At 43.5% G+C, this 25,381-nt stretch overlaps 1 protein-coding gene across 4 annotated transcripts in view; it reads right to left on the minus strand.

The window, feature by feature from the left end:
- The window catches only part of NELL1 (neural EGFL like 1), a gene marked incomplete at its 3' end in the record, with an annotated part of 862,435 nt that extends 837,704 nt beyond the window's left edge, over positions 1-24,731 (minus strand). For all 4 annotated transcript variants that reach the window (XM_079930799.1, XM_079930798.1, XM_079930797.1 and 1 more), the window contains exons 1-2: positions 24,082-24,731; positions 15,400-15,528 (exon numbers count right to left, since the gene is read on the minus strand). In XM_079930799.1, coding sequence (XP_079786925.1) covers positions 15,400-15,528; positions 24,082-24,136 — 184 coding nt within the window. In that variant the 5' untranslated portion in view covers positions 24,137-24,731. The remainder of the gene's footprint in view (positions 1-15,399; positions 15,529-24,081) is intronic.
- Between the last annotated feature and the right edge of the window lie 650 nt (positions 24,732-25,381).

The following is a 25,381-nucleotide window of genomic DNA, read 5'->3' on the forward strand; positions in this document are numbered from 1 at the left end:
CAATTAGCCAGGTAGTTGAAAAAGAGAAAATGATGGGGAAATTCAAAATGATGTCCTATCAGGAACTGCTGAAGCAACCAGAAATGTTAACCCTGGAGAAAGGAAAGGAGGGAGACCTTGAAAGCTGTCTGCAAATATCTGAGAGGATGTCTCATGAGAAAGGATTTAGACTTTATCTCTGTGGTCATAGTGCCTCATTAAATCATTTCTTTATTCACTGCCTAAACAACTCTTTCTTAAGTACCAACTCTAAGTGCCAAGCATTGTGCTAGGCACTGACTTACGACAGAAAAAAAACAAGTGGAGTCATGGAGTTACCTATGATCTTCTGGGAGACAAAAACATACATAGGAAACAAACAAACAAAAAAATATATATGTGTGTGTATATATATACATACTTTCAACTTATGAAAAGAACTCTGAGGGACTAAACACCAGGAAGTGATGAGTCATAACAAAATGGGGAACCCTCATATGTAAGATGGTCACGGAAGACCTCCTTGAGGAAGTGATATATAAGAGTAGGAGCCAGATAGAGAAAATGCAGCTATAAGGTGGTCTTCCAGGCAAAAGGCAAGCAGGAATGATGGCGTGGGTCAGGGAAAATCTTGCTGCAGTCAAGGAACAAAGAGGTGGCCAATGTGACTAGAGTTATTTAGATGGGATCAATGCAAGGGCACGGCATTAAACCAAAATCTGTCTTCCTTTAAATTATTTCCAACAGAGAATTCCAAAAGTAATATGAGCTGCCTCACAATGTGGTGTTACTTCCATCACTAGGCGACCAACCATAGGATTGGACTAATGGATTATTGAACACTTAAGGATTCCCTTAAAGAAGACTCCCTATAGTGAGGTATGTATTTGAAGAACTTAAGAACCATGGGCAAGGAAGCATGCACAAAGATGTACCTTTAAGTATTGTTTGTCAGAAATCTGAATCGAGCCAAGTTTCCACCAATAGGCGAATGAATACATTGTGCAGTTATACACCAGTTCAAACTAATGGACTAGATCTATTCATCCTCAAAAGAATAATGGTGAATATAATAAGTTTCAGAAAGGTCCATACTATATGATGCCATTCATATGTCTTAGGCCACATAAAGCAACAGCTAACATTTACCAAATGTTTACTATATGCCCAATAATATTCTAATATATCACATGAATCAAGTCAACCCACAGAACAATCTGAAGACAGATGCTTTATTATCCCCATATTACACCTGGGCAAAATGAGGCAAAGAGGGGTTAAAGAACTTCCCCAAGGTGATACAGCTATTAAGAGTCATATCTGGGATTTGAATCTAGGCCATCTGGTTCCAAAGGCTGTACTTAGCCCCTACACATACACCCTCTCCGTTATGTATCTTGTGTATGGACACATACAAAAACATAAATGTGGCAATATGTGAGCGTGCAAACACATACACACACACCTACATATACACAAATGGACTAAATACTAATCAACCACGTTAGTGATGGCCTTTAAGGAGGTTGAGAGAGAGAAAGAACAGGGAGGGGAATATAGACTTCCACTGAGTCTAAAGTTTTGTAAGGCTCTAAACAATATGACAAAACATTAATATTTGTTGATTCTAGAAAACAGCTACAGCGTTGTTGCCTTGTGCTTGTCCAGATTTTTCTTTTCTTTTGCAAAAGAATTCCTTGTCAAGCTAGATATTCTATGACTTTAAAGACCTGAGGTCCAGAGAAGTCAAGGGATATACCCAGGAATCAACAGCGAAAGAGCCAAGCTAGACACTGGGTTCCCAGGCTCGCGGTGCGTGCATGCTCTGCGACCCCATGCTGCCAGATGGTGTGTGTGCCTTATTTTTTCACAGACAGTAAGCATGAGGGCTGAGCAAGCCTAGCTTATCAGAACATCTTGGCTCCCCCTCGTACACTGGCTGCATCCCTGAAAAGTTGTATTTAAATAAAATATTTGCATATCAAATCATACTTTCGCCACTGATTTACATTCTAATTTTGGAGATGTGTTCCCACAGAAAAGAGTTTAGTCCCAATATGTTAAAATAAACCCCAATTAAGAATCACAGCATTCATTAAAAAGCACAGCAGTTAAGGTGGAGCTAATTCTCCCACAATGCTCTCTCAAGAAAGGCTGGTCAAATGGCCACAGAGACTACATTTTAAATGGACACATATTAAACTGTAGCCCCATGGTGAATTCTGATTTTCTTGCATGTTCTCTTTAAGCAGCCAAACAGATTACCAGGTATTCATCTCCAGATATGCAGCAGGACCCTCCAAGTGAAGGAATTATTAAAAATTCTATTAAATGAAATTCATCAACTTACAAAACAACCATCTGCCCTGGTTGATTTAAAATACCTGCCAAGGAATAAAGACGCAGACCTAGAGAATGGACTTGTGGACACGGGGACGGGGAAGGGGAAGCTGGGACGAAGTGAGAGAGTGGCATGGACATATATACACTACCAAACGTAAAATAGCTAGCTAGTGGGAAGCAGCCGCATAGCACAGGGAGATCAGCTCGGTGCTTTGTGACCACCTAGAGGGGTGGGATAGGGAGGGTGGGAGGGAGACGCAAGAGGGAGGAGATATGGGGATATATGTATATGTATAGCTGATTCACTTAGTTATAAAGCAGAAACTAACACACCATTGTAAAGCAATTATACTTCAATAAAGATGTTAAATAAATAAATAAAAATAAAATACCTGCCAAAATATATTTTGACAGATTGTCCTTTGGTGTCTCTTAGAAGAAGATATATCTCTAGCATATTGCACTTATTTTGTCTTTCCCACCATCATGAAGTAGGGAAAAACAGCCATGAGACGGATTGGGACCTGCACAAACTCTGCAGGTATAGACTCCTGAATTTAAATCCTATGTCTGTCACTACAACTAATGTCAGTTACTGGAACTCTCTGGGTCTCGGTTTCCTCATCTGTATAATGGACATGAAAACAGTACATATACAGGAATGTTGGTGGAAGGATTAAAAGGCAGATAAATTTTAGGAGTTGAGGTAATCCTTCTTTTAAAAAAAAAATGAAGGTCAGACAACAGTTATCCATCCTTATTAGGAATTAAGTAAGTAGGTAACTGCAAATATATACTCCTTAAGAGAAAATGAACAGAAATATTTTCCTGACTGTAAATATATTAATTGTTTAAAGTTATCTGAACTTACTTTATACCTATTTATTTGCTTATTGTCTGTTTACCCTTAAGAGCCAGACTTCTTCTGATTTGCTCACTGCTATAGTCCTGGTGCTTGAAAGAATGCCTAAAACATAGTAGGTACCTGCTAAATATTTATTTAATTTTTAAAAGTATATTTTCTGAATAAATACTCTTAATAATAATATTGACTAACATTTTCAATTTCTTTTTATGACTTATGATAAATTTATATTATCTAAATTAACCCTTTAAAATATCTTGTATCATAGACACTACCGTTATTACTTAATGTCCAGAGAAGAAACAAATCCCAAGAGGTAATTTGCCCAAGGTCAATTTGTTAGTATGGAATTGGCTCTTATACCTAATAGTTTCTAAAAGAATTATTATCTTTTTACATTCTCTGCTGTCTCTCTCCATCTCTGCTTTCCTTAATGTACAATTTGATAGGAAAAGGAGCATGACTGAGAAAATAGATTTTAGTGCAGATGTTAGAAGTGGGCAGTTTTGGGAAACAAAGACAGAGTTTATTTGATCTATGACATCCATTTACTCACATAGCCATTGAATGATTTTCCAGAATACGCCAGTGCAGGTGTTAATTTGCGCCAGAGAGGAACTTGTAAACCCACTCCACTCCCGCAGCTTGCTTGAGGGTTTGTTTGTTTTTGCTTTTTGTTTTTTGCCAAGAGCAAAAAAATACCTATATTTGGGAGACGCTGGCATGTGAATTGAATCACTCCACTAATTGATTAAATGCAAAGTTATACTAAATCACTCCACTCAAAGTGAGGTTGACTCTGAAATGCTCCCAGAGGTAATTAGCGACTAGGCACATGCAATCAACAGAAAAAACAATTTAGACTTGGGCAATAGTGGGTGGCAGGAAATCTGGAAGATCAGCATTAAACAAACCCTTTGGGTAACTCCATCTTACTCAGATTTTCTAAGTATTAAGAGCTATGGCTCAAACTTCAAGCACCATCTTGTAAAAATGATTATACCTAGGCAGTGCTCCTATGAAACAGAAACGGATTTACTTCCTATCCATCTTTCAAGTTCTGGTTCAGGTGCCACCTTCCCCAGGGAGCCTTCCCCAGGTTAGCCAGTGAGAAGAAATGTCTCTCTTCAACATACTTTATCCATAGCCCGCCGCAAGCCCATTCTCTTGTCCTCTACGTTACAACGTCTGACAACATGCTGTGTTTGCCTTCTAGACTGTACCCTCGTTGCAGCCAGGATCTTTGCCTTATTCATCTGTGTCTTCCCCAACATCTAGCTCAAAGCCTAGAATGCAAATGGGTGCTAAAAGCCTCAATCTTCTCCTCAAAGTGTCCCACGTTAGCCTTTGTTCTATCTTGTCACATAAAACAAGCTACTGGAAAGATACCACTTTTTCTTTAGAAATTCTCCTAATGTACGACTCCTAAAAGGTAGCACTTTCCTGACAGGAAAAAGAAAGTAACACATTAAAGAATTTGCACTCATGTATATTCTAATTCAGTTTTATAAATGAAACACCAATAGACAGACAAATCCTCCCAACTACTCAACGCTAAGACATGGCCAGTCAGGGAGAAGTACAGTCCCAAACCATCAGCGCTTCTGTGAGTCCCACTCAAAGCAAAGCAAAATATTCCAGGATGATTTTTGAAACTCTGATTCTGGTATTCAATATTTAGGATGTTTTTCAGCTTAGAGAAGATCTATGACTGTCTTACACATAGCCATTTATTCTCCCCGCCCCCATCACCAATCCCTATTAAAATACGATTTGTTTCAGGTAAGAAGACAATAAAAATCTTCCTCATTCAAGCCTTTACACTCTACAAGGACAGCAGTGACAAAGATAACCTTAAAAAGCTGAGTAGCCAGAAAATAAATCCTATCAGGCTTTGGAGCTGGTATAATAGGAGTGCTTCCAGTTAACTGGGCTTTCTACTTAAATCTATCAATATTAAGAGGCTAGCATTGAAATGAAGGTTTTCACTCCCTCAATACACATCAACTCAGAGCTGGCCTTAGGATGGTGAAATAGGAGAAGAAATAAAAATAAAGGAAGGAAAGAGAATGAATTTGTTTTTTATACTTTATATTTTTCTCTTTTTTCTTTATTTTTCATTTATTTTATTGAAGTATGGTTGATTTACAATGTCGTCTTATTTTCTGGTGTACAGCAAAGTGATTCAGTTATACGTCTATATATATTATTTTTCATATTCTTTTCCATTATGGTTTATTACAGGATATTGAATATAGTTCCCTGTGCTATACAGTAGGACCTGATTGTTTATCCATACTATATATAATAGTTTTTTTTTTTCATTTCCACAAGACAACCTGTCTCAGCCAGTGGGGTGATCCACTTCCAGCTCATGGGAAAATGAGTGAGTGGCAGAGGGGAACAGAACAAGCCACAGTAGCAGGACAGCCAGGGTGATACATGTCACCTCAGGCTTCCATGTTTCCGTGTCTCTGTGGCTCTGGCTCTGGCTTAGCTCCCACCCAGGCAGCATCAGTTATACTTACATTTCAAAGTACTTTCTCACACATTGTCATAAAATTCTTACAATCAATCTCATTTCCAGATGAGGAAACTGAGGCTGGAAGACATTAAGAGACATATCCACTGGTCCCCCTAAGTACTGCCTCAGGGTACTTCCATTTACTTACTGATAAAATGGAAGCATGATAATAATTACCTTATATGGTTGTAGTAAGGTAAAATAAATTAATACATAGAAAGTGCTAACCCCTAACCTTCTGCCCCCTCCCCAACCCTCTGCTTTTCCCACTATCCCAAGTTACATCTGCAGGTTAAAATCTGACATTAAGGGACTTCCTGGTGGTGCAGTGTTTAACAATCTACCTGCCAATACAGGGGACACGGGTTCGAGCCCTGGTCCAGGAAGTTCCCACATGCCGCAGAGCAACTAAGCCCATGCGCCAGAACTACTGAGCCCACGTGCCACAACTACTGAAGCCCATGTGCCTAGAGCCCATGCTCTGCAACAAAAGAAGCCACTGCAATAAGAAGGCCACGCACCGCAACAAAGAGTAGCCCCCACTCGCTGCAACTAGAGAAAGCCCGCATGCAGCAGTGAAGACCCAACGCAGCCAAAAATAAATAAATAAGTAAATTTTTTAAAAAATCTGACATTAACAACACACAAGACAGATGATACACATAGGAGAAGAAGACCAAAGTTATACCCTATTACTTAAAAATGCATGGACTCACATTTAACAAGAGTTTGCCATGTACCAAATACAGTGTGTTGTGTGTATTAATGTGTATTAATTTATTATGTGTATAAATATTTCATCCTCACTACAGCCATATATAGTAAGTACAATTACTACCCCATCTTATCAGTGAGTAAATGGAGGTACTGTGAGGTAGAGGGATTAAGTAGTTTGCTCCTTACTATCATGTATTAAACTTGAAAGACAGGATTTCTTACCTTGCTCATATTAACTGAACCGTGGTGAAACGCTAAAATCTCTGAGCCTCTCTAGACCTGCACTGTCCAATATGGTAACCCCAAGCCACATATGGCAATTGAGCACTTGAAATGTGACTAGTGTGGTGGAGGAGATTAATTTTTAATTTTATTTAATTTGAATTAGTTTGAATTTAAATGAATATTCAATGAAATGGCAGTTTTCAAGACACTGGACATCAGTCAATGAAGAACAGTGACCCTCAAGAGATGGAAAACAAAAGAGATGAGCCCTACAATTACCCAAGCTTACCCCTCTGAGAGTTTCCAGGCTGTGCCATAAGGAAGAGAAATGCAAGCAAAGCCCAGCAGTCTTCACTCAAATTGAGGAGAAGAAGCTGAGAGTGTGGGGAGACCAAGGCACCTAGATTTCACAGGACAGCACACGTGAGAGATAACGGCAGAGAGAAAAATATGGAACTCTCTCAGCTGACATAGAAGAACCACCCAAAAGGCAACAGTGCCTGGCATACACACAGGACCAAGAAGAGTACCTCTTCTCACCACTCAAACTGGAAAACCCCATGATTCATGGGGCACTGGGTAGAGTACACAGAAGGTCTTGCCTCAGTGATGGGAAATAATTAATTCTATCCTATATACTAGCACTAGCACTGCTCTGAGCCATCTAACAAATCTTAAAAGTAGGATCCAAAAAAAAAAAAAAAAAAAGTAGGATCCATAACCTTCAAAAATTGTGAAGCACTATGTTGTACACCTGAAACTGATATAATATTGTACATCAACTACACCTCAATTTAAAAAAAAACAGGATCCAAAAGGATCAAATTGTTTTTCAGTAATTTAACTGTGTCCTAAAACAAAACTCAGGAATATTTATAATACAAAAATATCCAGAACCAAACAAGGCAAAATTCCCAATGTCTGGCATTCAATCAAAAATTACCAAGTATACAAGGAAGCAGTAATGAAGAGAAAAGTTAGTCAATCAGAATCATCCTAGTGCTAATACAAATATTAGAATTAGTTGTCAGGGATATTAAAACAGTTATTACAATTGTACTCCATCTATTCAAAAAGTTAGATAAAGGCATGGAAGATTTTTTAAAGAGTCAAACTGAACGTACAGAGATGAAATTACTATACATGACATAAAAAAAACAGAATGATACTAATAGCAAACAATACAGAAAAACAGTTCTTGAAGTCAAAGTAATAGAAACTATCAAAAATGATACATAGAGAGAAAAAAGAAGAATTTTTGAAATGAACAGAGTATCAGTGAGCTATGGAACAACTTTAATCAGCTTTATATACACATAATTGGAGTCCCTAAAGGAAAGAAAGAGAAACAAAATATATTTGAAGATATAATGGCCATTTTTTTTCTAAATGTGATGAATTTCAATAACTCCCTCACACAAGAAACATTAAGAAAATCAGACCAAAGTACATCATAATCAAATCACTTAAAGTTGGCAATAAGAGAAAGTCTTAAAAGCAGGGGGAAAAGTTACATTACCTACAGAGGAACAAAAATAGGACGACAACTGATTTCTCACTGGAAACAATGCAAGTGAGAGGACAGTGGATCAACATCTTTAAAGTACTGAAAGAAATAAAACTGTCAACCCAAGATTCTACTCTCAGCAAAAATTGTTTTAAATAATGAAGACTTTTTCAGACATACAAAATCTGAAAGAATTCATCACCAGCAGACCTACACTAAAAGCAATGTTGAAGGAAGTCCGTCAGGCAGGATAAAAATGATACCAGATGGGAATATGAATCCACGCAAGAGACTGAAGAACACAGGAAACAGTGACTACAAGAGTAAACATGTGATTGATTTTTTTATTATCTAAATATGTTCAAAAGATAATTGACTAATTAATAAAAATAACAACAATGTAATATGGAGTTTATAACAGAATCAAAAGTAAAATGTATGACAACAATAGTACAATGTCAGGGGGAGAGATGTATACTCTTGAAATATACTTACTACATACATAAAGTTGTATCACCTGAAGGTACACTGTTGTCATTTAAAGATGTATACTATAAACCCTAAGACAACCACTAAAGTAATGAAACAATGAGTAAGCCAACAAAAGAGTTTTTAAAAAATCAGTTGAAAAGTTCAATTAATCTAAAAGAAGCCAGAAAGAGGGAAAAAAGGAAACAAAGAATAGATAGACAGAAAACAAACAACAAAAGCATAGATTTAAATATGACACTGTCAATAATCACATTAGTATAAATGATCTAAATAGCTTGATGAACAGAAATTATCATACTGGTTTAAAAAAAAAGTAAGACCCATCTATATACTGGCTACAAGAAAAGCACTTTACATGTTACTATATGATTAATCTCGAAATAACTATGATAGGTGAAAGAATTCAGATCAAAAAAAAAAAAACTAGACACTGTAGAATTCTATTTATATAAAATTTCTAGAAAATGTAAACTACTGTATAGTGACAGAAAGCAGATTAGTAGTTGCCTGCAGATGGGGGTTGGGAAATATAGGAAGGAGGGATTATTTTAAAAAGAGGAAACTTTGGGGGAGATAGGTATGCTCATTATCTTAATTGTGATGATGGTTTCACCGATGCATTCACATATCAGAATTAACAATCGATACAGTCTGAATATGCACAGTTTATTATAAGCAATTACACCTTAACAAAGCTGTTAAATTTTTTAATGATTCTTAAAACTATGTATGGAATAACTTGGCAAATCTACTGTATACTCTAACTATAACTGTAACTATAAATTATAGACTAGATTTTGAAGACTTTGAATCAAATATCTCATTAATAATTTTTTGTATTGACCATATGTTGAAATGATAATATTTTTCATATATTGGGTTAAATAAAATGTATAGTTAAAATTAATTTCACTTGTTTCTTTTTACATGTTTAATACAGCTACTATAAAAATTAAAATCACAGATATGGCTCACTTACTTATATTTCTATTGGGCAGTGCTGCACTGGAAAGGAGTACTTATCTGGAGTAAACTGGAAATATCATATTGCTCATATTTCTGCCCAACAGAGGGTAGCCATCCTATGGCAGACAAAATGATATTCCCTACCCCCAAAAGATGTCTGCATCTTTATCCCAAAAATCTATAAATATATTACTTTACACAGCAAAAGAGTCACTGCAGATGTGCCAGAGTTATGGATCTTAATATGAAGAAATTATCCTGGATTATCCAGGTGGACCCAATATAGGGAAAAGGACCCATAAGGGTCCTTATAAGGGAAAAAGGGAGCAGAAGAGTCAGTACCAGAGAAGAAAACATGCCAGAAACATAGAGAAGGAAATGTCACCTCAGAAGCAGAGGTTGAAGTGATGCACCCACAAGCCAAGGAATGTAAAAGCCTCTAGAGCTGGAAAAACAATAAATGGATTATCCTATAGAGGCTCTAGAAGGAACACAGCTCTGCCAACACCTTGATTTTAGCCCTTTTTAAAGCCCATTTTTGACTTCTGATTTCCAAGCAAAGTGTTGAAGTTTCAGCCTGGTTTCTCTTTGCTGCTTATAGTAAAAGGTAAGAAGAAAAAGACAGATTGAGGGAAGAGCTGTTGAGCAAAAAGGAACCAGGACTGATTATATGCAGAATTCCCAGCCTATCCAGATTGGAAAAGACAATAAAATTAGGAGATTCACTGTCAGGAAAAGTCTGCTCTGGAAAAAAGCCAAGGGTGTGGTTGAACCACCTTTTGCTAGTGACTCTGAAGGACCAAAGGGTCAGAATATTCAGTCACACAGAGGGTTCTTTGAAGAGATCATGGTTGTAATTCATGGATCCCCTCAGCCATCCCAGCAGAAGTCAGAAATAGAGATTAGATTATCTCGGAAAGATCTGTAAATGAGCCTTTTGTCTAATGGACAGGAGACCCTCTGCGTTCTTGAGAATGTTATACCAGCAGAAACACTGCCAACTTGGACTGAAGGGGACAGAAAGAACATGAAATGAAAGAAGGCTGATCGACTCCCAAAATTCTATAAGCAAGAAACAGGTTGATAAAACTATTCAACTACAAACCTATGCTACTGTTCGTGAAAAAGAAGGATTCAGAGGAAAGAGTCACAAGCCCAGAAGGCAGAGTCAAGGACCATAGAGAATGATCCTCAGGCCCTGAAACCCAATGGAGTTTGCCCTGCTGGATTTCACATTTTCTTGAGCCTGGTGACCCCTTTCTTCTTTCCAATTTTCCCTTTTGAACAGGAACTTCTATAACTGGCATCCTATACCTGTCCCACTATTATATTTTGTAAGCAGATTACTTGTTTTCTAGTTTCACAGATCCACAGATAAAGAGTAATTTTGCTCCAAAATGGCAAATACTCAGAGTCCCACTCATACCTGATTTAGATTATTTAGAGAGTGAGATTTGGAATTTTTCAACTGATGAGTGGATGAGATTTCAGACCCTGAGCTGATGTTATAATTGGTTAAGACCTTTGGAGATATTGGAATGGGGTGAATGTATTTTGCATGTGGGGCAGACAAGAATCTTTGGGGGCCAGTGGGCAGACTTTGTGGTAGGCAGAATAATGGCTCCCCAAAAATGTCAATGTCCCAATTGCCAAAACCTATGAAATATGTTACCTTACATGGCAAATGGACTTTGCAGATGTGATTAAATTACAGATTCAGAGATGGAGAGATTATCCAGGTAAGGTCATCACAAGAGACCTTGAAAGGGAAAAACCTCCTCAAAGTCCCATAATAAAGTTACTCTTCCCAGCAAAGAAGCTGAAAATCTCTCCCTATTGTTGGAGAGATTTGGGATGGTAGACATCCCAAAAGCAGCTGCTAAAGCAGAGAACACACAAATTAGAAAGCAGAGATCTAGCCCAGGGAATAAATAAATTGAGTGAATGACCAGCATATAAAGTAGGCAACAAGCCTTTCATAGAGCACATTGGACAGAGGAAATTTTAATTCAATTCAAAATGTTTACTTGTCACCTACTGTGTGCCATGCACAATACTTGGCCCTAGAGATGTAGGGGTATTTAGACAGGAAGACTTCTGCTTTCATGAAGCTTACAGATGAGCCAGGCTTCCATAGCAACTCTGTTGACAAAGTGTCAGCAGCACTTCTCAAATCAAGAATGGGATGGCGAAATGTCTATTTAGGTCTTCTGCCTATTTTTGGATTGGGTTGTTTGTTTCTTTGATATTGAGCTGCATGAGCTGCTTGTAAATTTTGGAAATTAATCCTTTGTCAGTTGCTTCATTTGCAAATATTTTCTCCCATTCTGAGGGTTGTCTTTTCATCTTGTTTATGGTTTCCTTTGCTACGCAAAAGCTTTTAAGTTTCATTAGGTCCCATTTGTTTATTTTTGTTTTTATTTCCATTTCTCTAGGAGGTGGGTCAAAAAGGATCTTGCTGTGATTTCTGTCATAGGGTGTTCTGCCTATGTTTTCCTCCAAGAGTTTTACAGTGTCTGGTCTTACATTTAGGTCTTTAATCCATTTTGAGTTTATTTTTGTGTATGTTGTTAGGGAGTGTTCTAATTTCATTCTTTTACATGTAGCTGTCCAGTTTTCCCAGCACCACTTATTGAAGAGGCTGTCTTTTCTCCATTGTATATTCTTGCCTCCTTTATCAAAGATAAGGTGACCATATGTGCGTGGGTTTATCTCTGGTTTTTTCTATCCTGCTCCATTGATCTATATTTCCATTTTTATGCCAGTACCATACTATCTTGATTACTGTAGCTTTGTAGTATAGTCTGAAGTCCGGGAGCCTGATTCCTCCAGCTCCGTTTTTCTTTCTCAAGATTGCTTTGGCTATTCGGGGTCTTTTGTGTTTCCATACAAAATGTGAAATATTTTGTTCTAGTTCTGTGAAAAATGCCAGTGGTAGTTTGATAGAGATTGCATTGAATCTGTAGATTGCTTTGGGTAGTATAGTCATTTTCACAATGTTGATTCTTCCAATCCAAGAACATGGTATATCTCTCCCCTTACCTCAACATAATAAACAGCTTGCCAACAAACACATGAAAGGATGCTCAACATCATTAATCATTAGAGAAATGCAAATCAAAACTACAATGAGATATCCCACACCAGTCAGAATGGCCATCATCAAAAAATCTACAAACAATAAATGCTGGAGAGGGTGTGGAGAAAAGGGAACCCTCATACACTGTTGGTGGGAATGTAAATTGATACAGCCACTATGGAGAACAGTATGGAGGTTCCTTAAAAAACTAAAAATAGAACTACCATATGACCCAGCAATCCCACTACTGGATATATACCCTGAGAAAACCATAATTCAAAAAGAGTCATGTACCACAATGTTCATTGCAGCTCTATTGACAACAGCCAGGACATGGAAGCAACCTAAGTGTCCACCGACAGATGAATGGATAAAGAAGATGTGGCACATATATACAATGGCATATTATTCAGCCATAAAAATGAATGAAATTGACTTATTTGTAGTGAGGTGGATGGACCTAGAGTCTGTCATACAGAGTGAAGTTAAGTCAGAAAGAGAAAAACAAATACCTTATACTAACGTATATATGGAATCTAAAAAAAAAAAAAAAAAAACCATGGTCATGAAGAACCTAGGGGCAAGACGGGAATAAAGACGCAGACCTACTAGAAAATGGACTTGAGGACACGGGCAGGGAGGGGGAAGGGTAAGCTGGGACAAAGTGAGAGAGTGGTAGTGTATATATGGACATATATATGGACATATATACACTACCAAATGTAAAGTAGATAGCTAGTGGGAAGCAGTCGCATAGCACAGAGAGATCGGCTCGGTGCTTTGTGACCAGCTAGAAGGGTGGGATAGGGAGGGTGGGAGGGAGGGAGACGCAAGAGGGAAGAGATATGGGTATACATGTATAACTGATTCACTTCTTTATAAAGCAGAAACTAACACACCATTGTAAAGCAATTATACTCCAATAAAAACGTTAAAGAAAAAAAGAATGGAATGGCCTCTCAACAGTAACTGAAGAGACCTTGCACAATGCAAAGAGAAAACTAATCCTGTTTGTATTCTCTCAACCATGCCCAGTTTACTTACTTCACCAATTCCTTAGTAAGAGTAAGTGGAAATTAACATATCTGTAGTCTTGTTATATATTATTATATAGTAGTATCTGTAGATGTGCTGTATATTACTAAGAAGGTTTAAATTCTCTGCAGAGGGAATATATATATGTATCTCATCCCATAATGTTGGTTCAGTCATTCTAAAATAATCCTTTTGTTATCTTCACAAAAGGCTGGGTTAAAAGAAGCCTGCCAGGCATTTTCATAGAGGAATATCTAGGCTGCCATATCTGATCAGATCACTCCCCTCCTTCAACTCATCAAAGGCCCCCACTGATCTGAGAGTAAAGTGAAAAACTAAAATGGCTTATGGGCAAGGGTAATATTTGCAATAGTTAACAAGTACATGGCCTCCCACCTATCAAAATAGACACTGGCCATAAAGCGTCAGTACACCCAAGCCCGTGGATATAAGCTAAATATCAATTCTGCCTTCTGGGCCCAGTGTGACCTAGCCCCTGCCTACCTCTCCAGCCACTCACCACCTTGCAGCCACGCTAAATGTCTTTCCATTTGTTTCTGCCTTAAGACCTTCCTACATATTATTTTCTCTGCCCAGAATGCTCTGAGCCGCCACCTCTTCCTACACAAGCTTTCTATTCATTTTTCACTTTTCTGCTGACGTATCACTTTTTCAGGGTCACTTTTCCTGACCACCACTAGCTCCCCACTCCCAATAAATCAGATCTCCCTGTATACTCTTATTTGGCAACCTATACACCCCGTTCATGGTAAGTATAGCCACTGGAAGTCAATAATTACTTGTGTAATGACTGTTTCTCTCACCACATTTATTTACTCTTACCAATAATCCTACTATTAGCATGTTGCCTGGTACACAATAGGAGTTCCATAATAACAGCTAATACTTACCAGGGATTTACTATGTTATCAGGCACTGTTTGAACCACTTTAATGGATTAGCTCCTCTAATCCTTGCACCTGCCCCATTAGGTACTATTATTTCAGATGAAGACACAGGCAGAGTCAGCCTAAGGAATCGCCCAAAGTTGCAAAGTCAATAAGTGGTAGGGTTGCAATTTAATCCCAGGCAGTCAGGCTCCAGAGCCCAGGCTTTTAAGAAGCGCACTGCACTGCCTTTATGAATGCTTGCTGAACAATTTAATGAATTATAGTCAAGTTTATAGTGGGCAGAACCAAGTAAGCTGTACCCCTAAGAAAATGCAGCCATGAAACATCCTCTTTGTGCATGGTCCACCCATTAAATGAGAGATAAAGATACAGGAACAGGAATGGACGTAGGTATAGGTAAAGATAGGAATAACAGTAGAAGAAATATCCTGTAAAAATAATGTGGCTGCCCATGGCTTTCAAGGACTTTACAAATTCATTCCACTTTAGAGCCCCACCAAAATCCCCCGGGAAATATAACGTCACTGCCAAGCCAAATATTTCATCAGCACGCCCCCGACTGCCCCCTCCCACACCCTCAGAACACCCCCCAAACATCTAAACACCCTCGGCATTTCTGAACATTCCTCATGACGGTAACACAAGGGAAATAGCAAATACACACAAATACCGACACATACACACCAGAGGAACAGTCCCCAGACAGACCCTCCTCCCCAAGTTCTGCCCCCATGCAAAGGAGAAAAATGCCTTTACCTTTAAATAAAAATGCTTTGCTGGTATTGTGCAGTCCAGACACCTGAGTGACTCCAAGGGTGGTGTTCACGAGGTCGAGCTCAGTGATAACATCCATCTGAAGGTGGGGATCCATCCCAAAGCCCACCACTGCAAAGGAACAAAGAGCCATCTTGGCTTAAAATGCTGACTTGCTTGCGGAACATGGAACAGAAATGACAGAGGCCACAGGAGTGGCAGGGAATACAAGGAACCCAGAGATGAGTGCTTAGAGATGCTCTTTCCCTGGATGGAAAATGAAGGCAACTCTTTGCTCCATCACCCCCACTGATACTGTGGTTTTTTCATCCCTTCCCCCTCTCCCATTCCCCATGACAGATTGATAATCCCTATGCAAAACCCTAGGGGCCAAATATATTTCAGAACTCAGACTGGATCATCTGTTGGAAAGCTAATACGGCCCATATACTACATTCTATGTAACACCCTCAGCAAAGTCTGCATCAGTCCCCCATCACCAAACACAATATTTGTAGAGCAAGAAGTCTGATGTTGTCCTCTAATTGGTATAAATAAAGACTATAAATAGCCTCATATCTGTTCAGGTCAAGTTTTGCCTCCAAAGGAGTTCAGCTCAGGGTAGGTTTTGCTGTCAGGTGAGTTATGAAGAAACTTCGGGTTTCTGAGCTTTTTTAGATTTGGGAACTGTGGATACAGGATTGTGGCCCTGATCTACCTGCTTCAGAGACTGATACAGTAGTGAAATCTGACACCACCGTCACTAGGAAACACCTCCACAGAGCACTATTAATGAGGCAACAACACCTTCGATAAAGAGGAAGAAAATGAGAGGGATCCTGACCCTGATGGATAAGGGTGGCAGAGGGACTGGCCAGGAAAGAGAATCCCCAGAACAATGGATGTAGATTTCAAGGGGATTCGTGAAAAGCTAGACACCCTGACACCTCTTGTTGGAGAAACTTAGCACAGAGAAACAGGGCCCTGAGCCCCCCTTGCCTCATCTGAAAAAGGCAAATCCTTAAGCCTGTCTCTCATCTACAGGGTGTTCTGCAGAATGATTCACTCCTGACTGCAAAGTGGCTTCCAATTATATATATTAATAAGGCTAGCGATCAGTCCAAGGGACTATGTTTAAGCCATTCCTAAAGGCTGTGCCTGTCTACACTTAGCACCTCAGTAGTGCAATTCTGACTGCACAGCTGGAAATGTTTTAATCAGCAACAACTGTCAACGTTTGTCTGGTGGTAATGCAGTCGCTGAGGCAAGATTTGGAGAGCTTACACCCAATTTGTTCCAGAGAGACCGAGTGCATTTCATCAGGGCACCAAGCGCTGTGACAATCTCATCTGTCCTCCTGCCCTCACCTCTTTCCCCACAGATCTGGAGAAGGAAATGTACCCTCCTCTCACTCTTTTCCTGTTAGGAAACAGGGGCTGCTGCAGCAATCTAGGCTTCTGTCCACAGAAGGTGGCTCTGGGAAGGGTCTTTGGAGCCGAAGGTGGACAAAGGGTTAAATTAAAGGCACATGCATAGAGCTGCCTTCTCAATTTTTGTCAGGCTTCCCCTCGTCCTCTGAAATGCAGCCAGATGCGAGACCAGTTTACCCAAAGACAACTCATTCATTCAGTCGTTTTTCAACAGATATGACTGAGTGCTTTCTAGGTAACACACACACTGCATTGCGAGGCACTGGAGGTGGCCTCCCTGGGCATGCATTCCTAGGGCAGCGGGTGAGGAGAGGGCAAAAAATAAACAAATACATAAGTAAGATAATTTGAGATGGCAATAAATGCCACGAAGAAAATAAAACAGAGTTATGAAACAGAAAGCAGCTTGGGTGGAGGCTTAAAAAGGGTGGTAGAGGAAGGTTCCTCTGAGCAGACAACTGATGACTATAGCGGCTGGCGATGGTGCAGTCATTCCGGAAGGGAAGACCTGGAGGGGAAAGCTTTCCAGGTTTAGACAACAGAAAATGCAAATGCAAACCAGGAACAAACTTGGCGTGTAGAGGAAACAGTGAAAAGGCTAGTGTGGCCAGAGCAGAGTGAACCCGGAGGAGAGTGGTAGGAAATGAGGCCCCAGAGTAGGCCCTGCCTTGTGAGCTGCAACAAGGAAAGGGACAGTATTCTAATCGCAATGGAGTATCCATGGAGGGCTTTAAGGTATGTGTTTAAGGGGAGGAAGAGTGGGATGTGCTCTGCTTTACCTTATGATCTCACTTAAGGTTCCATCCTACCTGCTTGACACAGACTCCATTCACAAAGACTGATGACTGACCGAGTACCTACTCTGTGCAAAGAAGTACTGTGCTAACGGGCATCTATCGGCCCCGGTCACAGCACCATAAGCCTCTTGTTGAGACTGGCAATGTTTTTCTCCAAGTGAGCTCAGATACCAGCAGTTCTATGATCACCTTGAAAAGGCAGGAAAGGAACTAATATTTCAGTTTGATCTATAGTGCTCTACACCTATATGGCAGAAATTAAACGAAGAGTGATCTCAGAGGACCTCCACACTAGTCTATCTCTGGCCAGGAATTTGGAACGTGGTTTGGGAAATGTGCCCTTAGCTGGACACAAGAGGAAGGAAGCATCCCTGTAGCCTCAGTGTCTTGCACAAGGCTTCATATACGTCAGGCCCTGAATTTAGGAGCTGATTAATTTTTTTTTTTTTTTTGGCGGTACGCGGGCCTCTCACTGTTGTGGCCTCTCCCATTGCGGAGCACAGGCTCCGGACGCACAGGCTCAGCGGCCATGGCTCACGGGCCCAGCCGCTCCGCGGCATGTAGGATCTTCCCGGACCGGGGCACGAACCCGTGTCCCCTGCATCGGCAGAAGGACTCTCAACCACTGCGCCACCAGGGAAGCCCAGGACCTGATTAATTAATTGATGAGTGGATGTATGATCACTGCTTTGGGTGCAGTGATCTAAGGGCAATATGCATACCTGAGGAATACCACGAGAGGACAGGATGGCATTCGAGCCCAGGAAACCTTCTAAAAGGAATATGGTTGGCTGAATTCTTGGCTTCAAATCTTTACCCCTGGATTTCCCTGGTGGCGCAGTGGTTAAGAATCCACCTGCCAATGCAGGGGACAGGGGTTCCATCCCTGGTCCGGGAAGATCCCACATGCTGCAGAGTGCATGCGCCACAACCCGTGCGCCACAACCACTGAGCCTGCGCTCTAGAGCCCGTGAGTCACAACTACTGAGCCGGTGTGCCACAACTACTGAAGCCCATGCGCCTAAAGCCCATGCTCTGCACCAAGAGAAGCCACCGCAAAACACGCGCCTCAAGAGTAGTCCCCACTCAGGGCAACTAGAAGAAGACTGCTCGCAGCAATGAAGATCCAGTGCAGCCAAAATTAAATTAAAAAACAAAAATCTTTACCCCTCCCATAGCCACACCCTTTGCTATGTGGCTTTGCATGTCCTTCCACTAGAGTGGGAGTAAACCTCCCCATCCCTTGACTTTGAGCCCAGCCATGTAACTAGTTTGGGTCATTAGGATGTTAGCAATGTCACACAAGCAGAGGCTTGGATGTGCCTGTGTGGTGGGGCCTGTTCTCTTGTACCTCTGCATCACAGTGAGAAAAACATGGCCCTACTGGGCCACTGCTCCAAGGAGACTGAGACACACGGAGCAGACACCCTACCTGGGTTTGGAACAACTCCCAGCCCAACCTGGCCCCAGTGAGCCAATACCAAACCAACCGGCAGACGCGTGAACCAAAAGAAGTGTTGCTTTGAGTTTAGGGTGGCTTGTTATACAATATTATTGTGGCAGTAGTTGACCAACACGGGGACTAAAGACCCACAATAATGGTTATCCCTAAGCTGTTTGAATCTCCCAAACTTGGAGCCCTGCAACCGGACAAGCCTCAAAGGCACCCACACAGATTCTGTAGAACTGGCAGAACACCCCAATGGTGCCCTTGGATTCCCATCTCCATGTGAGAACACCTCAATCTGGAAAGTGTTGTGGAAACAACACTAAACTAAGAGCCACTTTCAGTCCCGTCTCTTCTCCCTACTAAATCTGTGCCCTTGGAACAATCATTTCACTTCTCCGAGCCTCATTTCCCGTAACTGTAAAATGGGGATAATACCCGCCTCCCAGCCTCGTGAGGTTTCAGTGATAACTGTATGAACGCTCCTAGCACATCTCTGGTGCCCAGCTGGGGTCTGCTGCGTCTGTCTTTCACAGGACCAGCTCTCCAGACCATTCCAGCTCCCTGGTCCTCAACTCCACTGGAATCATACGAAAGATACAGGCGGCTCCCATTTTCCCAACCCCTCAACATGCCCAGATGAAGTAGAAGGGCTTCTCACTCTGGCTGTGCTTTTTTTTTTTTTTTCTTTAATTTATTTTTTGGCTGCGTTGGGTCTTCGTTGCTGTGCGTGGGCTTTCTCTAGTTGCGGCGAGCGGGGGCTACTCTTCATCGCGGTGCGCGGGCTTCTCATTGCAGTGGCTTCTCTTGTTGCGGAGCATAGGCTCTAGGCACGTGGGCTTCATTAGTTGTGGCTCGCGGGCTCTAGAGCGCAGGCTCAGTAGTTGTGGCGCACGGGCTTAGTTGCTCCTCAGCATGTGGGATCTTCCCGGACCAGGGATCAAACCCGTGTCCCCTGCATCAGCAGGCAGATTCTTAACCACTGCGCCACCAGGGAAGTCCCTGGCTGTGCTTTGTGAAATCTATATATTAAATGTATATTAACCCCTCCCCCTATACCCTGCAAGCGAAGGGGCTTCCCTGGCTTTAAGATAACTGTATTCCTCTAGTCATGAAAACATCCCATGAAAACAGAACAAGAGAAATCAATTAGGCTTCCAGAAACAGAACTGTATTCTTTTCTCCAAGTGGTCCCCTTCAAGATGAAAATACCTGGTGCCAATAGCTAGATGAGTAAAAGATAGCACTTTGCCCACTGCCTAAAAAATCAGAAAATCTATTAATAAGGTAGCATTTGCATGGCTTCACCTGAACCTTATACAGTATGAAAGTGTTGGTTCCATAAAAATATTTTTTTTATTTTAATGTTTCTGCTTCTTATCCAAGCATGGAGCTCTTGCCCTTTCCAAGGAAACTCTATTGAAGTTTTCTACTTTGGCCATAACTGCTCTCAAATGGCTGAAACCGGGTATTGGAATTAAGCAGGATAAAAAGCTTCTGGGGGAAAAAAAATATTTTTTCAAACCTGGAAGGCAGCGTGTCAATGTCACAGAGGCCCTTGAGGCCTGGCTCTGAGATTCAGAATCTCCGCCCTAATCTCCCAGGACACCTGCTGCTGGCCACTCCTCAGCCTAGCCCAGAGAGTGCTGAGGCCCAAAGCCCACTCAGTCCACCTTCAGGGTCCCAGGCCTAAGCTCCCACGCGAATCCTCCTGGACGTGGCTCACTTCAGATCTAATCCAGCTCACTGTGCATGGTGGCAGCTGTTTTCCTCTGGCCCATGCAGGGGAATACGATGCTGCAGAGTTGCTCTAAGACCTCATTTACCAGCAAGATTTCACAACCATTTGATCGGATTTGGGCCTCTGGACTCCTACAAAGTTTCTTACTACCCCGAAAGCAACGTCCTTAAAGAACATGCTCTATGCCTGTTCCAAGTCAGCCAATATTTCACATGATCACTGGAGGCTGGAGGCTTTTGTTCACAGCTCTATTATTCAATTCATAGTTAATGAACTGCCTGGGAGGTGCTTCTAAAAGAAAAGCTCTCCTTTCCAGCAGGTGGCAGCAAAAGGCATTCACTCAGCCCCAGGGGCTCCCTCTAACCATTGCCCTGGGGACCAAACCACACTTGAAAGCCATGGGGGAGTAATCACTGAGTTTTACATTATTCACACTTCCAGGTTACTGGAGAAAACTCATGGACGTAATGTATTATTACTGCTGTTATCGTAGCCTTCTAAATTTTCATTATTAGTGAGGTACCTGGAAATCTCAGATTTTTTTCACCCAGAAATAACCAGCACTGGAGAACAGGACCTATTCTTGACTCCACTTTACTCTTTAAAACAAATTCTCTGAACAATGAGTAATTTAAGCAGCTTCCTGTGACACCTATCATTAGATCTTTTCATATGTAACTGCTACTGCACTGCAGTGCTGCTTTAATTAAAATGTGCCTGATACCATCTGTTCATTTCCATTAAAAGGCAGTGATATCTGAGCAGCTCACTCAGTGAACCACGTGTTTATTTCATCTTGGACTGTTAACAGCCCAGACAGCAATTGTCGCACTTGACAAATAAACTTTCCGAGTGGCTGTTTGGATCCTGATAAACTAATTGAGAGCCAGGCTTAGCTACCTCAGAGGATGGATGTGTGATGCTCGTATGATGGTTCCTGGCCAAAACCAAAGAAACAAATTGCTCATCAGACCACCTCAAGCTGCAAGAAATTGTAAGTGAAAGAAGTGAGATATAATTCCCCCCGTCTTTCTCATTCTTCTGATAATTTCTGTAGAAGAAATAGGCAGCCTCTGGTGTTCAAAGAGTACCAAGAGGCATGGAAAACTCAAGCTTCCTAAGCAACTGCCACAACCAATGGGCAGATCCTTCCATGCTTCCTTGACTTTGGACAAGCTGTGCCCTCTGCCTGGAATGCTTTCCCTACTCTGCGCACCTGGAAAACTCCCTACAAAGCCTTCCAGACACAACTTTCAAACGTCACCTCCTGATTAAAGTCTTCCCTGACTACCGACCACCCCTCCCCAGAATTCACTCCTACCTCCCCTCCTCTGTTTCCTCAATACAAACTCCTGTACTCCCACCTCTCTTCCCCCCCCCACCCCCATCAAGCTGTACAATAAAACTGCTTTTCAGTTTCTATCTAGATTCTCAGCTAAGCTGTAAGTTACTGGAAGTCAAGCAAGCCGGTTCCTCTTTATATAAGCAATCCTGGCACCCAGCAAGACACTCAACTCTTCGCTGAATGAATGAATAGATACAGGAGTAAATCTTCCCTGCAAGAGACTGTTTACAAGTTTTAAAGGGGCTTGATGTGGGGAAGGGGAAAAGACAGAGTCGTTAAAGATCTCCAAAAGCAACGTGCCCTGGAGACACAGTCCACTTCTGGGGGAAGCACTTTTTGCCGACTTTTCAAAAGAGTAATGAGAACAAAGGACGTTAAGTATATTTGGTTGTGATGTGCACTTGAGACCTGAAATGCCCGACGCTGCCCTCTCCCCCACCTAGTTTCTCTCTCTTCGGTTCCAATTCTCTGCACGCAGGGCTGTTAGCCCAGGCTCTGCACTAGCCTCGCCTGCCCTGATCTTCCGGGGGCGCGTTTTTTCCAGTGTGTTCTCGGTTTTTAAAGGACTAACCCATCTAGATGGGCCGGCACTCAAGAAGCACCTATTCTAGGCTGGACCGAGTCTTGGCACCTCGGCAGCCTGGGGAGCTCGGATGGAGATAGGAAAGGGATGGGGATGCCTTTTGTCCGCGGAGAAGTCCACACCCGCCGCTCTTTCATTAAGCAAAGGAAAAGCTGCTTCCCGCTCAGTCCTGGGGAAAATGGAAAGGGCCAGCGGAGGGAACTTTTGAGCGGACCAAGGCCGGGCATCCCTCCCCAGCCCTCTACAGATAAACTCTGCATGGGAAGGAGGCTATGCCTCTAGAGAAGGGAAATGAGAGTGATAAAAGAGAAAAGCAGAGGGAATGACTACACACCGATTCTGGGGTGCAAAGTCGGCCGCGCGTGGCGAGGATGGCTAGCGTAGGGATGAAACCCCGCGACGCCCCACCCCATCCCTGGGGGCAGGGTCCTATTTTTGCTAATTTCCTCCTCCATCCCACCCCACCCCCACCTTTCCAAATCTACTACTAGTCCCCTGGAGAAGGCGGCTGAGAGAGGGTCTCCAAACCCCAGGGGACATGGGGGCTGGGGGCGAGTAGAAGCTGAAGGAAGGAGGCGCGCTTAGAGTCCTCACAACTGCGTCTCTGGAGGCAGAAAGAAGTGGGGACTTCAGAAAATTACGCCAATTATCCTTGCCTCCCCTTTACAACCCCCAACGTGCAGTTATAGCACGGGAAAACTAGTGCGAGCTTGAGAGAGTCTCCCCGGGATTGCTCCTACAGTTCCAATTCCCCCCAGTTTGTCCTGCCCTCTGGGGGAGGGGGGGATAGGGGTGGCAAGAGAGACCACTCCTGGAGTTCCCCTGGGGAAGAGTCAGGAGGGGACGAGGAAGAGATCGCGGAATCCCAGGATCGCCCGCAGCCCTCACCCCGCGCCGCGCCCTCCCGGCCCTCGCAGCGCCCGCCGGCCGGAAGCGCTCCCTCTGCGGCCCGGCGGGACGCAAGGACAGCGGTTTCCACCGCACCTGTCAAGTTCACGGGTGTGGGGCTCGCGGACCCGCCCTACTGTGGGTTTCGACCCGGAAGCCGGTTACTAGCAGCAGGAGGGTGCGCCCCAATGGCCGCGCCCCTCACTCCTGCGTCCGCCAGGCCGTGTCCTCCGGGAAGGGGGCACTCCTCGGGGGGCATCTTCCAGCCTGTGAGTCCCACTTTTCACCCTTTCACCTGGACCGGGGCAGAGAGGTTCGAGGGACCCATCCACGCCCTTCCCCGGACCAGTGCAGAGCTCAGCTCCAGCTCTCCTCACGCCTAGGTGGGCGCCGGGCACAGCGGCGCGGCTCCCCCCTATCCCTGGATCCCTCCGACAGCCACAGCCGTGCTTACCTGTCCTGGCGGTGCACACACAAAACCACACAATTAAGATCACATCCTTCGGCATCGCTCCCAAGGGTCCCCGCCGAACCGGGCGCGCGGAAGCCAGGAGGAAACAAATGCGCCTCGATTCCGAGGCGCGCCGGGCTCGCAGCCGCCAAACTTGCTAGCGGGCGGCGGGGGAGGTGGCTCGGCAGCGCCGTGTGCTGCGCTCGGGGATCGCGCCCAGGAAGGCGGCCCCGGCCGCCCCGCCCCCAGCCCGTCCCCCAGAGCGGGCGGCGGCACCCTGCTCGGGCCCCGGCCCCCGCTGCGGCTGCGCTCTCCTCGGAGCTGGAGCGGGAGCGCGGGGCTCGGCCACTCCGGCAGGTTGCGCTCGGCGCTGGGAGCGGCTTCCCCTCCGCTGCGAAGACCCGGGCGGACGGCGCAGCAGCCGCTACCACTCGGAGCACCGGAGCTGGAGTCCCAGGACCCGCGGGCAAAAGGAAGGAGCTGGAGGCGGAAGCACCCCTTCGGCTTCACGCTCTCCAGCCCAGACGAGCCGGCCTCGCCACCGCCGCTGTCTCTACCTCCGTGCCGCGCTGGAGACTGCAGAAGTTGCCCTAGTTCATCTTGGTCGAGACTGAGAACCGCGGAGCCCCCGCGGGTGGGTTTTTTTCCAGGGGGAATCCCGACCCAGGTGGCGCCAAAGAGCGCGCCCAGCCCCTCCCCGGAAAACAATTACTCGGGATTTGCTTAGGCAACTGGTTGGCGAGGGGCGAGTAGGGCCCCGAGGGGAATGATGGCCGAGTCGCGGCTCGCCACCTGCACTTTCTGTCCCCTCTCCCCGGTGGGTCCCTCTGACTGGGTACACGCTTTGGAGGTTCAGGGAGAGGACGCTGAGGCAGGGGGCCCAGAAAAAGGGTCGCTGAACCCGAGCGAGCCACGGTGGGGTTTGGGGGGTCTACTTGAAAGCCTTCCGGTTCCGCAGGTCAGATGCTGCCACTTAGGGAAAATTCCTAACCTTTTTTTTTTCTTGAGTGACTTTCTCGATGGTTTTGTCAAAAGCCATCATAGTCACTTTTAGGCCTGTCCCGCAGTCCCTCTGGGACCCTCCCGAGCACCATTCCCCGGAGAGAAAAGCTGGGCTTTGTTTTAGGAGTGTGGGAAAGAACTCAAGTCCTCCTCCTATGTGACCCCCTTCTGGAACCGAGCCTTCCCTAGAAATAGCTCCCAGGTTTGTCGCACTTCCATCCAAGAATGTTATTTATAACTAGGATGCAGAGTCGTGAAATCAGACATGACAGAACCTTTGATTTGTACCAAATGAGCCCCA

This window comes from Stenella coeruleoalba (genome assembly GCF_951394435.1).
Source record: "Stenella coeruleoalba genome assembly, chromosome: 8".
Lineage (NCBI taxonomy): Eukaryota > Metazoa > Chordata > Mammalia > Artiodactyla > Delphinidae > Stenella > Stenella coeruleoalba.